This window comes from Apus apus, chromosome 10, assembly GCF_020740795.1.
Source record: "Apus apus isolate bApuApu2 chromosome 10, bApuApu2.pri.cur, whole genome shotgun sequence".
In the NCBI taxonomy this organism is placed as follows: domain Eukaryota; kingdom Metazoa; phylum Chordata; class Aves; order Apodiformes; family Apodidae; genus Apus; species Apus apus.
In genome coordinates this window covers 17,868,015-17,882,705 of record NC_067291.1, presented here as the reverse complement: position 1 = coordinate 17,882,705, position 14,691 = coordinate 17,868,015, and the positions used below count along the sequence as shown (strand labels likewise).

Sequence of the window (14,691 nt, the reverse complement as noted above, 5' to 3'; positions counted from 1 at the left end):
TATCTGTTAGATGAGGGGAAAAGAGCTGCTGAATGTTGCTTAGTAAATAATACATGAACCACAGCCGCACCTACAGCCTGTCAGGGTGGTTCTTCATACAGCCTGACTGAAAGTTGTTTTTCTTTTGATCAATCCATAGAAGGGTCTAAAGTAATGTTCCCATATGGGTTTTGTTCCTATTATGCAAGATCTCATGAACTACATTATGTGAGACAAAGGGATTAAGTGCATTGAAGTGGTGTTTTGGGCTTGGTAGTATTTTAATTGTCTTCATCCCACCTCTTCAGCCTTGGGACAAGAGACTTATTAGCTAATTACTATGCAAATGACCTAAAACAAATTAAATGTTACATCCTATCATAGCTTAGTAGCCCCCAGAGAAAGAATTTAGTTAACTTCAATGGACTGTGCTTCTATACAAAAATATAGTTTATTGACAAGCACATACAATAAACTGCACCACTAACTTTAAATAAAACATCTAGCAAGCTCATCTTCACATGATATGACATTTGATTAATACAGAGCAAAAAAAAGCAATACATATGTGCTTTCAACAGACAAAGAATGAACTCAGTTGCAATCCAAGTTCAAGTTGTAACCAAAGAAGGGCACATAAAAGCAAAAGCAATGAAGACTTCACAAGAACCTTGCCATTTCTTTCCAGCAGACCCTTGGTCTCTTACAAAATAGGTCTGTAATACAAAAAGTAATAAAAACTCTGGATTCAATTTACTCGACCTCTTCCATCACAAGTTAACTATAACATTTTGCAACAACATGAGTAGTATTAAGAGGGAGGTAAGAGGTAAAGACAGTTAGGTCTAGGAATTACCTAAATTCAGCTGCTGACAGAGAAGCTGCCTAGCAGCAGGCATGGACTTCAGTGTCATTGTCCTTTTTGCAAGAAATATAAAGATGGTAAAACACATTCTTCTCTCTCATCAATTAAAACTTGATCCATCCTTCACTGACATCAAGATGAAAGTTCTTCTGTTATCAGTGGTAATGTGATGGGGCCGCAAGTGGCCTTCAGAAAAAAAAAAAGTCATCCTCTCTAGTGAAAGGTTTGTCACTCTCCAGTCTCCAGCTTGGCTGTGATGTCAGTAAAACCTGACACGCTGTTACCACACGGGTGTTACAACAGGCTTGTCCTCCCTTCGTGCCAGAAAAAGGGATTCAGCAGAATTCGATATATAGGAACTAAAGCCAACTTGGCAATAAACAGCTCTGCTCAGTGTAAGATCTGAACCTCGCTGCAACCAAGTAAAGAAAAGGTTTGTAATGAACTTCAGGAAGAGCCCAAGAGAAGCATCAGGCCAAAACAGAATGATATTGGTATTACACCTCATTCTTTGCACAGGGAAGGACATTTGTATTTCTGATCCTCCAGGGGAGTAACAGGAAGGTTCCCAAGAACAGTACATAACATTGTCCAGAGTAAAACTGCTCAAGTAGCATTTTTAAACAAAGCCAGAGATTCCTGTTTCCTTTGTGGCAGAACAAAGATTAATCTCCATTATCAGTAGGGTCCAAATTTTATTAACATGGTGCCTGTTATCACAACATAAATAATAGTTATGCCTGTGCTCCCTAATCGCCTTAGAAATTAACCTTTCCTCCAAAAATTTTATAGCAATATCAAAGGGTTAAAGACTTATTTTCTCTCCTTCCTCCCCTGCACCTTTCTCTCAATGCCTAGAAGAAAAATAACCAACCAACAAACAGAAACTTCTCATGCTCCCACCCTAAGCAAAGAGTTAAGATCTATTTTTATGACAAAAAATGCTTTAAAAATGTTCTTTTTTTTCAACTGCTGGGACCAGATTTTCTGCAGTACAAGGAAAAAATGTATCTCACTGTGAACTAACCTGACAAACAAGAGTGAGCAATCAAAAATTACCTAGAAATAAATGCATTAAAGAGAAGTCCAAATATTGTGACACCTTGTATTGAAAAACAAGTGATGCACGGTTCCATCAACAACAAGCTCCCTCGCCCCTCTGCAACTTGCATAGCTGGCTCTCCTGTTGGCTGATTATGAAATACTCTCAGAGTAGAACAACTTTAGAAAAACTTGGACAAGTGAGAATGGAGTTATTTTAATCTAGAACAGTATCACCCAAAGATACATATGAATACAAACATTGCTTGTATAAAGAAAAAGAATCAAAGAAACATGAATTTATGCTGCATTTTCAGTCTATATAGTGGCTTTCCTCTTCCTTATTTTATAAAAATAGGGTATGACATTTCAGCTTTAATTGTGTGTTTAAGTCATTACTTCATTGTACTTTCCATTCTTGAAATACCAAGTATTAGTTACAATTCACTCTGCTTATAAAACAGACTAAATTTCTTCTTAACTGCACTTGTAGACAATAATGAAACTGATAGGAACTCAATTAAAAATAATTCAAATTATGAGGGAAATTTAAAAAATAAATAATTTTTTAAAATAAATCAAGCTCCACTCTTACTATCTGACTCCTAATAAAAAAAAAACACACCAATGCCTTTTAGCTGATCAAATAATTTAACTCCAAAATAGTATTTACAGATGGAATTCAGAAGCAAAATGTGGTTTAAAGTCTGTAAGTTGCTATTAAAAAAGCACAAACTGCCAACAAAACATCTTCAAAGACAGAGGAAGCCACAGGAAAAATAATAATACTGAAAATCCCTGATCACAGTATTGCATCAAAAATTAATACTTGTAACACTAACATAGTTCTCTTATCCATTGAAAACAAATGGATTCTGTTCTATACTTGCACATTTCTGATAGACGTAATTGCAGATGGGCAATTTACACCTCAACTGTACTGAAGAAAAAGAAAAAAGAGTAAGATTCATTTTTCTGCCTCAGCAGGAGTCTCTGCTGGCTGGGAAGGCCTGTTGGGGATACCCACATTGAAACAAGTTAGTGAAATGAGAGTCAGAAATCCAACAGTACAAAGTCTGCTCGGATATGGCTCTTTCCCCTACTGCAAAGCAGATTAATAAATGGGATTTATTTTAGAAAGTTTCACAGTTCTTAAACAGTAGATGATACTTGCATTCCTGAAGGATTAAGTTCTACATTTCTTCATGCTAACTCAACTCTCTAAAACCAACCCAACGAAACCAGCAAAGCTTTTACAAGTAACATGTACAACCTAAAAATTCTACCCTCAAAAACTGCCTTTTTGGTACTCTCTTAAGCTCTTAAGACACTCTATTTATTGAAGAGATGCCAGGAAGCCTGCAGTGGGAACAAATGCTTCTTTGGCAAAAGGAAAACATTTCAGTGCCTCCTCCCTTCAAAGTATGCACACCTCACCACAACATATGCTAATAAGACTATCAAATAAGTCTCTTTATCTTGCCATTTTTATAACAAACTGTTTCATTCATATCTATTTCAGCTTGTAACCACCTACTGCACACAGAGCAGCACACTGTGCTCAATCAACAAGTAGTTTATACTTAAGAAAGAAAAAAAACCCACATTGTATTAAGAATATATATATTCCAAAACAAGTCAAGGGGGGTTAATTTTGTATAAACTGTTTCAGCATAAAATTAAAATTAAGTCAAGCGGACTTTCTTCCATCCTTTGTCCTTTATTTAAAATTAACAAGATCTAACAAAAAATAATCCCACAAAAATGATAGTGAGTGGAAACTTGAGTTAAATCTGCTGTTAAAACACAAAACCAAATATTACAGCCCTTCTATGAAGATACCTCTGTAGACATATATAGCTATGCATGGAGATACACATACCTCCCTCCAGATTTCCAGCCTTCTCCAAAGTTAACACACTCCACTGACACACTTCCACAAATCAGCCAAATGCTGAATCTAGAAAAAGATGAGGACCACCTCTTTGCAGATCTACAGTCTGCAATTGTAAAAATATAATCAATATAAATTATTACTGTCATTTTACTAGGTTTTTCTCAAGTGAAATTTGTACTTAAAGTCATCTTCTTCCTGAAGAACTCAAAGAAGCAAGAGGGGAAGTATTTATAAAACAACTTGAGAGATGAATATCAAGAGAAAACACCCTCAATCACGCTGGAGCAAGACCACTCAGTGCAGACATCAGTACTGGCCTTCCTTACTGAAACAGCATCTTTAGACTCCAGACATATTCTAGTCACTCCAATTAAATCAGTGTGGCTTCTAATGATACAAGAAAGAAAGAGCTACTTTTCTTATGTGGACTTAAATAGCACAGTTACCTGTCAAAGACCTGGTATCCAACTGGGATAACTCTGCTACAGAACAAGATTATGAGAGTCAGAAAATTAAACTGAATTCCATAGGCAAGTCACTTGGCCCTTCAAAGTTTTCTGTAGGTCTAGACCTAGAGACCTGATCCCAGCTGTACAAGTGATGAGGATGAGGGGGAATAAGTGAAAACCGGTTTGTCATAACTGGACCTTTTCTTTTTTCCCCTGTTAGGAATGAAAACTGCCTCAAAAGATGCAGTGGGTCAATCTGAAGACAGCCACATTTGAAAAGTACTGGGAACCCTTAAGTCAGAGCCTGTGAATTTGTTTGGTTTGTATGCTGCCTTGGAGGAGAGAGAGAAGTTAATACTTTTAAAAGCTTGGTATTTACACTTCCGAAAGGTTCTGCAGTTCATCCAGATTTGATAGGGCAGGATTTAAGTGCCTCTTAGTGTTCCCGACTGGGCACTTCTGCTGCTTTGGCACACGTGCACACACAGAATTCCAGTACCAATGGGATACGACGTTTAATGCAGCTCTAAACTGGCAGCACTCCTGAGTAGTTTTAAATGTTTATCAACTCAGTAGGTCAAAAGTCTGCAGACACTGGGTGGAGCAGCAGTATGCCACAAAACTAACAGTTGTCCTCCTAGAAAAGAAAAAAAGGGAGGGGGAACAGTTGTCAGTAAAGATTAAAGCTCCTGGCCCTGTGCCACTGCAGGCAATATGCTGGTTTGTAAAATACAGGATTAGCTGACCTCAACACTTCTGAAAAGAAGATTCATTTGCTCTCTATGAGTGCCTGATACAAAGGCAGAGAAACACTGCAGGGGTTCTCAAAAACCTTCCTGGTTTCTCATGTATTCAGTTTAAAGCAGCAGCATGTGGTTTTTCTTTCTGCCGAGGGTGTGGCTGGGTGTTATAGCCAGTAGGTTTAACAGCTAGAAGGAAAATAGCTGGGTAATTCTTTGCTTCAGCTTTGCTCATGTGTTTCTTAAATTACTGCTTGTAGGCATGAAATAACTGAAGTCCAGTGTCCTCCTTTGGTTCAGCCAAGTGAACAAACTGGGCCCCCATCTTCAGAAAGGATGACTGACTGGCAGTGCTGTCACATTGTGCCAGGTACTGCAGGGATGGTAAGATGAAAGCGTGATGGTAGCCTCACTGTGACCCTCCTCCTGCTCCCAGCCTGGCAAGGACTTAGGTATCTGCTGTAAAAATGTTAAGATCTGTTTTTTACTAACCCAGAAATCACACTTTACCCAGTGTTCATGTCATCTGTGCTTTTTCAGACACAGAAATACAGTTCAGCACTTAGCTATTTTTTCCTGTAAGAGGATACAGAATGTGATGCAGAAATCCAGACAGAAGTTACTGGCATGGATGTGGCATGTGCTAATCGGAGCTGTTCAAACATTCAGGATCCCTATCCTGGGTGTTTTCATGGCCACTGTAAGCTCTTTAAAACAGAAACCCTGTCCTTCGTGTCTTTCTAAACCAGCTATCACACCTCTACAATTCCACATAATCTTACCATGTCAAGTGCACAAGCTACAGAGATAAGGATGACAGGCTGCCCTGTTTAGATCTCATTTTCTGTGGATTTGCATCAAGTGTCAGCTACTTAAGAGTGTATTGATTAAGGCATTTTGCAGAACACAGTACATTCCTGTCTAAGGGAAAGAATGATAACAATCTTTTAAATGAGTGAAAACCACGCAGAAATATGTATTTTCAATTAATATATTTTAAAATGTAAATATAGTGTTCTTCCAAAATAGTCCTAGAGTACGTTTTTCTTGAGTTGTTCACTTTAATAATTCCTAAAGGTGTCTACTGATGTGTCTATCATCTTGTAACTCTTAAGCTGTACAATGAGCAATGCTTAGCCAACAATTAGAAAATACAGCTCTCTACTCTATTCCAAACTCTCCCATTGTTGGATTATTTCAGATAATGTAAGAATTTATAGACCAGCAAGTAATTTTCTATCACTTTCTTAGAAAATGATACTGTTCAATGCTTCAAAGAAATTCTTTATAGCATGATTATAACATCTTATACCACTCTGAATATTAAGACTGGAATGTGGAAGCAATCTATTTTACTCAATATGAAAACCATTCAGTTTGAACATATGACTGAAGTGTAAGAGAATGGCAAGTTGAAGTACACAATCTCTGCAATCAGAGCTTTGTAAGAAAGATGAGTTTTTCAAAGTAGCATTTCTGCAGCGTTCTGGCAGCTGTCCAGATATGGCATACCTAAGTTGCTTTCATTTCATAAAGTTGAATTGCTTACAAATCAGATACCTCTTATGCCACAAACTCACAGCAAAATAACCTGTGATACAGCCACAGAAAACAGGTGCCATCAACCTGAATCACCAATTAGTGTCTTCTTTTTTTCTTCAAGATCTTCCTATTGAAAAGCAGTTTCTTATTTTTATGGTAGATAACTCTGTAATCAATGGTAATCAGCAGGACAAGAACTAAGTGGCATTCTTGTGCATTATATATACATCAACAACTAATTTAAGAAACTTTCCTTTTTAAAGCACCTTTCCTTTTGCTCCCCATCTTTAGACATATGCTTTTTAACTAATGGCTTGACTTGAATTCTTTAAAAAGAATCTGAGTATCACACCTGCTTCGTTAAGTGACTCTTCTCTAAACCTTCTTTATTAGGTTTCAAGCAGTGCTGTACTTCTGTCCAAGCTGAGCCAGTTGACATTTCTCTGACAATGCTTTTCCATTGCAAAAAGTGGATTAGGTGACATAATGGCTCCTGGCCGGGTACAGTGTCAGTTCAAACTAACAGGGGTTTGGATAAGAATCACTGCAAAGCAATCAGTGCTCACTTTAAAGATATTTTAAATCTTTATCTGCACAAGGGCAATATTCTCTAAACCATATCTCAATTTTGATACCACTATACTGTCCAGCAGGGTCAGGAAGTCTGTGTGGGCTTGTCTACTGGACTGGTGAATCCTGCAGACACACTCAAAACTGCTACAACCATAAAAACTGAAGTCTTTTTAAACCAATGTAGTGCTACAAAATGTATGTTAGAAGGCAGAGTGTTTCCACAGCCTATCTCCAGTTCATTAGTGTGGAAAGAAAAACCAGGAGTATTTTACCACAGAACATTTTAATTAAGCTCTGGCCTTAAGAGCTTTTTTCCATCTTTGATCCCACAGTACTTCTATTTGGTGGTGGCATTCTCCTGAAGTCCGGGTTGAGGCCATGCATGTGCTGCACTACCACATCCATCCCAACATAACAAAACCCCTCACTCTTTACAGCTGTTTGAAACAGGTAAGTGTGCTAACCCTTGTTAAATGGTGTAACAGCAGTAGTCTGGTTCTCTTGTAAATAAAAGATTTATCAACTTTTATGTGGAACCAGAGGACAGGGGTTTAGATCTGAAAGGACGCAAAGTTTAAAAAAAAAATCCTTAAGAATATACTTTCTTCAACGAGGTGCTTTTCTTCCTAATTGAAACCCCAGTGTAATTTCCTGTATAATTACCCTTGATGCAATCCTGCCATTGGAGTTTCCCTCAAGGGAAAGAGCTTTGGGTAGACAATGGTAAACATGGGCTGGCTGCAGCGGTGGCAGTGACCCAAGGGACAGTACAGCAATTCCAAGAGGCTTTTGGGTAGCGAGACTGGAGTCAGAAAGTTCAAATCTAGAGAAGAAAAGAAACAAATAAAAGGCTTGTAACAAAACAATCACATGATAAAGTCAAAAACAGCAAACATGAGCCATGAACAGTTCACAAAACCAGCTGTCTCACATTCTTGTGACTTTATCAAAAGAACAGCAAGGTAACACAAATACCACTATTAGAGTGAAGCACATGATGCTTTCCATGTACAAATTTAAAAAGTCAAATGTTTACATTTAGCATCTGTGGGCATGGGATTAACTGGGTTCAAGCACACAGGTGAAAATATTATAGCTCAAGCAAATAATAAAAGTCAGTAATATATCATAAAGCATTCGTAGACAAAGATTATCTAGACAGATGTTTGAGTAATTAATAACAACATAAAAATCTGAAAAAGATATCAGCAGTATTTACTAGAACATTTCAGCAACCAATCCAGAAGGATTGCTAAGCTCACTAAAAAGCCCAAACTCCACCATCAGCAAAAAGGGATCTGAAATATTTAGAACTACTTGAAATACAATCCAGCCCAGCATAATTCTCACAGGTCCAACCAGAGACCACTCTAAAAAGATCAATACATTCATCTTGAGTGTGCTCCCACAGTTTACAAGATGCCATCATTTTCCCCAGAAGGGACTCTAGGGTCATTTCATGGGAAAAAGCAATTATTTTCTCAGGCTTGACCCAAGCCAGGCAGTGTCTTATAAATTAAAACCAACATGCTAATCTCCATCTAGAAACTGAGATAGCCAAAACAAGTGAATGAGTTTAGGTGCTGAGTAATCAAGACAAGATGCAGTACCTGATAAATCAGTCTTACTCTATCATACTGGTTTCAGCTTTCAAACAATGAGAAGTTTAACCCCCACACAACAATCTACCACAACAGCCTCCACTGAGGCGACAAGCATGAGGAACAGCGTGTTTGCGTCAGAAAGAAAAGGTCACATTCTGTAGTCAAAGACTGAGAAGGAGTCAAGTCACTTCTGTCATACTTACCTAGTAGCAGCCAAGTATTTAACAGCACCCTTCAAACTGCAAATTTAGGCAATCAGTGAGAGATGAAATCTGCTACTTTCATCATATGTGCCACCTGCTTCCCCAAATTATCTTACATGTGCCTAACTGTGCGTTGCTCTTGCCTCACTGAAATGTGGGTGTCAGCAGTGGTGGTGCACTTAGTCTTTAGTAAGGTCACCCAGAATAATAATATTATTTGTGTGTGTGTATATATATAAATATATAAACAGACTACACAGTACCATGTAGCAACCTAGAAGTAGGCAAGATAGTTAAAGTTTCATCATGTTTTTCAGGTTCTGCACCTTGGCTGCAACAAGGTATGACCCTCATAGCCTTGTATAAACCATCTACAAACCATTTCTTAAACAGATTTTGCAATGCTATCTTGCTTTTCCCAGACTAAACTTCTCCAGCACCTTCAGGAACCACATTCACTCAGTCATATTCCAGAAATGACTCTGCAAGTCACAGCTGGACTTGATGATTTAAAAGTCTTTAAAGATCCACCTAAAATGATTCTATGAACTGGGTAAGGAAAGTAGTTATTGGTGATTTGAAGGATCCTGTATCTGATGTTCCCAAACTCCTTTTCAAGGACTAGAATTTTGCACATCAAAATGAAAGAGCACCTGTCATTGGGTAATTTTGATGCAGCTGATAGCTTGATGCAACTAAGCAAACATACAAAAAAGCCAACTAAAAACCTCCATATGCAGAAATATAAAAAATACACAGCCACAAACTGGTCAATTAATATGTTCTTCATGTCAGTAAATACATTCTCCACAAAGCAGTGCTATTCCAATGAACACAGGTCGTATGTTTCTTCCACCCCTCAGCATGAAGCTTCTTCCCTCCAGTGTATTTGCTGCCGACCTCCTTGCACACCCTTCCTGGCAAAGCAATAGCTCAGCAGTTACCATGTCCCCCAGTGGCCATGGTACAAGTGACCCCCTACCATCACCCTCTCACCTTCCCATTGTAACTCTCTAACCTTCTCCTTTCTACTTTCACCTCTAAAGCTGACAAATTCCCAAGGTGCCATCAACAGGGGAGAGCTACAATCCACCCAAATCTGACAGAACCTGCAGGTTATCATCAGATACTGCTAACTCATGTGACCACATGATGCATAACCAGAATGAGCCAAGGGCCACTTTGCAGCAAAGAGTCTGAATTGGGGCAGAACTAAAACAGCTCAGCTGTCATGCTGCACTGAAATGGCCAAGGGCTGCTAACATTTCTTTTGCCTCATGTATAACAAGTCTGCCAGTTTAGGGGTGTGCTGCCTGGCAAGAAGTTGCATTGTTGGCTGATGCATCTAATCTTGCCTCAGGAACTGTATTTCCTATCTCTTATTTCCATTAAAGTTTCTCCTGCAAAAAGCATCCTTCTTTATACAGTCCTCAAGAAAGAAACCATTTGTAAGCACCACTCGACCTCAGAAATAGTCTTTGAATCTGTTTTTTGATATTGGACATTTCTGTCCTAATACAGCCTTTCAAACATAATTTGACTAAATAAATCTTTTAAAATATTAATCCTTGCCCAGCTCTTTGAAGAGCTATTTGAAATGTCCCTATAATTGCCAGAAAAGCACTTCCACTCTTTCTGTAATCTGAAGCCTGCAGAAATTTCATACCTTTTAAAAACCTGTAGTAGGTGTTATAGAGGGTCCTCATGGCCAGTTCTTGCAAAGGCAGCACATGATCTGTTTCTGTCCCTATAGATTTCACCTCTGCTGGCAGGAACACTGTTAACTGGCCCGATGAAAAAGAGAGCAGTTTCACCTCTGAAACTTGAATTGGAGAACCACAACTAGAAGGACACAAAACATTTACAAAGTGATTAGAAAAAAAAAAGTAACTTTGTGGGGAAACCCAGATGAGCAACCCCAAGTATGATTGATACTGTTCTTCAGTGCAGCACCCTTCAAGGATTCCTTGCAAAGTGCAATACATGGTGACACACATTTTCTATAGATCCCCACCTTCTGTCATGTACTAGTCATGGGACATCAGGAGGTCTTTAGTTGCCAAATAACATTCAGAAGAAGGAGAAATGAGAACATAGTCCCAAGGAGGTGAAGCAAGTGCACGTGTCCCTTACTTTGCCAATGGGCTAATCTCTTTCAGCCCCTGAATGCCATTATTACTAAGTATTTTACAGAGGGGAGCAGTTTCATACCTCTAACAGTTGGCTTCCTGTGTCTTGGATGAGTTAAGAATGGACTTCTTAACTCAAATATGTGAGGCAAACAACAGCCACCAAAAAATAATTTCTGTGCCACTGGGTGACTCTGCACTACACCCTTCCCCATCCACAGAGCTTCCTTGGAGGGCAAAAGGGGGTGGGTGAAGGAAAAACACAAAGAATAGCCTAAGCTGTAGTGAGAAGACACCTTAGTAAGTCTACTAGCATTGTCCTTCCCAAATCATATAAGGAAAAGCAAAGTTATTTGGATCCAAGGAGAGAAACTTAGCCTGTAGTAAATAAACAGTAACTCTTCACACAATCCCTGTTGCAAGCTATCATACCAAAGAGACACGCATAGGAAAATTCTACTAAGAGGTTGGGGAAGTCAACAGGGGAATTGGAATTGTTTATGACAACTTAAATTTGAAGCCAAGAGCAACTTGTTAGGGCCAGTCCTAACAAATGGAACAGAAACACAAATCTGTCAGCCTTCCCAGAAATTGGACCTAAAGCTGAGGTAACTACACTCGATCTTATCAGATGTAAAAGAAATCCCATAGTTCTTCCCTGATAACAAAGGATCTCATCAATCCCATCTCCTCTGAGTAAAGGAAAAACAGCCCAGAGAAAAAAGCAAAGAAGGGCAGCTTCAAACAGCAAGTCAATAAGCCTCTTGTTAAATATTTAATACTTTTCCACAAGCCATTAATGGGGTTAAAATATAATTGGGAATTCAGAGATCCAATATTCCAACAATCCATTCCCCAGCAATCCACACCCAATGAGTTAGCTATCATAACAAATAAATCTATAATGTATTTTCAAGCTGATTAACCCCTTACCAACCTAGCTGGAAGACACACCCATAAATCCACTGCAGTTCCTGCAGTTCAGAGCTGGGCCATTTGATCTACCTTCTGAAAAGGGTGAGGCTACTAATGCCTGACCACAATACTGAAAAACAAAGTAGGCAAGCAAAACAGACCACCAAGAGGAATAATCTAAGAGATATACACCCTTCAATCAGAATGGATTAGGTAATGAATCACAACCTATCAGCAACACTGTGTGCAAGAACAAAGAATCCCCACACAAAACCCATGGAGTGGAATAGAGGATGGTCTAACTAGCTGGAAAAAATGGAGCTGCAGAAGAACCCTGGTGAATAAGTAACTGGGGAAAAATAGCTGTGAACACCTATTGGCTGCCTTCAAGAAGATTGACAGATACTTAACTGGAGACTATGAAATCCAATCTGCAAAAAGTAAGATCGAAATTTATTTTGAATGCTGAGATCATCACCTCTTACATAAAAGACTTTTTCAGTCGGTCTGACTGCAGGATTCCCAGACAGAGATTCATTACTTACACAACGCAATTTGTATTCTATTTTCAGAAATCCAGCTTTATGTTAGTAACAGCAGCATGTCAGATTTCATTCTCCAGTGGATGACCAGATACAGCACTAAAGCCTGGATCTTCAGTTCTTGCCTGACCCATGAAAACCTTGCATTGGTTACTAATGCTTTCTTGGAAAGAACACAAATATTTCACATTATCTTTATTACACAATTTTAACATCACTCAGCACATTATCAAATAAAACCTTTGGTTTCTTAATATATGTAAGTGCTCTTTCTGTCTTGAAAATTCTCCTTAAAAATAATTTATGATGTTTCAAGGTGGTTTCACAACGTAAAGACAAATACCTGTTTGGTACACAAATACTAATATTTTGCTTACTAAAAGTATTTTTAAAAATTCTTTATTATTAAATGGGGAAAAATATTTTTTTCTTTCCACAGAAGCATTACAAGAATGCAACATTTTAGTCTCCTTGATATGAGATTTCTAATACTCTCCATCAGAGATACCAGCAGCTAGTCTCACCAGCGGTGTACATGTCATGACAACAGGAACTAGTGATACCTTCACAAAGGGCCAGTGCAAAGATAAAATTATTTTGACTGACTACAAAGTAAGGACTTAAAACATAAAAAAAAATAAAGACATGGTTGTTTAAAATCACATTAAATAAGTGGAACAGTTGGACCAAACTTGTTGGAATATTTCCTTTCTTGTCACTAGTGTTTTTGTTCACAATCAAGACAGTTCTGCTATCTTTAGGGTCAATTTACTGTCTGTCTTAGAATTTACAATCGGTTCTGAAAGAACAAAGGCTAGAAGTCATCTTCCCTGGAAAACAAAATTAACTTGAGACTGCAGACAGTTCAGCAGAATGATAATCCAACAGCCAGTATTTAAATATCACACTACCAGCTGACATGGGACTATCAGAAAAACCTTAAAATGCCAAGACTCTCACATAATGTAGTAGAGTGCAGGCTGTAGGGAGGGAATTTATATTTAATGCAAGATTTGCTGAGAGCGAGCATACCAGAAATTTATAATTAGATGGTAATGGGGATAATCCTCTTCTGATCAGTTTTACACCAGTAAGGCTCCATTCATCAGTGGTGCTGATCCTAATTTATGCCAGTGTCAGTGTAGAAAGAATTAAGCTAGTGTCCTAGACAGACCATTTTTTTTTCCCCCTCACATCTGAACCACAAACATGAGGCAGCCTAGGATATTTTTAAAATGCACATGTAAAAATATACCTGTCAATCCATGATTCCTCAAAAAGGTAACTTACTTTTGTTAGTAGGTACCAAGACCAAGAAGAAGCTGACACTGGGATATAAAATGAGTGAAAGGGCTGCACGTGACATTCCAAGATAAGGCCCATAACTTACAGAAATGCGAGAACTTACGAATTTCACAGCTGCTGCAACACATTAAAACATGTTTTGTTCCTTCTTTAGTTCTGGAAATTCTGTGAAATCTACATTTTTGGCCAACCTTTAAGTGCAGCTAGGATTCAGCTTTAGGCCTTACATTATCATTACAATTTCCTGCAAAACAGAGGCACTCTTTTGAAAAGTCAGCAATTAACACAAGATGTATCACAAAAATGAAACAGGACTGGGAGCTGCAGTAAACCACTCAAAGTAACATCATTTCTGAATCACTTGCACACACAAATCAGTTGTATCATACAGGAAGATATTTATGAGAAATTTTCCAAGAAGCACGTATGAAAGACATCTGAATTAATTAATACTTACCCACTGCAACCAATGACTTTATTATACAGGTAAGATGGGAGACCTTTCAGATGAATATTGTTATCCACATAAACATATTGTAGCTCCCGAGACCGACCTAAATCTGGGTTTAGAAAACAGGAAAAGTCAGGGTTAGATGGGATGACAGTGACAACTATAAGCAAAGCAGTTCTCTGTAATAAGCTAATCTGACTCAATGTAAGCAAACGAAATAGTACTTCTCAGTTGTAAAATTTCAGCCAATGGTTTTATTACGGATGAACTGAAAAGCTGTTTATAAAGTAGGACTTAAAATTACCAAAATAAAACCCCTTTCAGTAGCTCTGAAAATCCCATTATAAATAATTACATTTTAAAACTGACCAACTCCAACATCTGACTGAAGAAGCAAAGGAACAATTGATTTCAAATCTACAGTGCATACTTCAAGTTCATAAGGTCAAACCTGCT

The 14,691-nt window shown here is 38.2% G+C and overlaps 1 protein-coding gene across 4 annotated transcripts in view; it reads right to left on the bottom strand.

The window, feature by feature from the left end:
* LRRC28 (leucine rich repeat containing 28) overlaps window positions 1-14,691 on the bottom strand; it is a 93,565-nt gene that overhangs the window by 40,070 nt on the left and 38,804 nt on the right. For 3 of the 4 annotated variants that reach the window (XM_051628799.1, XM_051628800.1, XM_051628801.1), the window contains exons 7-9: window positions 14,242-14,344; window positions 10,560-10,735; window positions 7,750-7,909 (exon numbers count right to left, since the gene is read on the bottom strand). In XM_051628799.1, the coding sequence (XP_051484759.1) occupies window positions 7,750-7,909; window positions 10,560-10,735; window positions 14,242-14,344 (439 nt within the window). Of the gene's footprint in view, window positions 1-411; window positions 4,869-7,749; window positions 7,910-10,559; window positions 10,736-14,241; window positions 14,345-14,691 lie in introns of those variants that run through there. The other variant, XM_051628803.1, reaches the window with a different exon arrangement.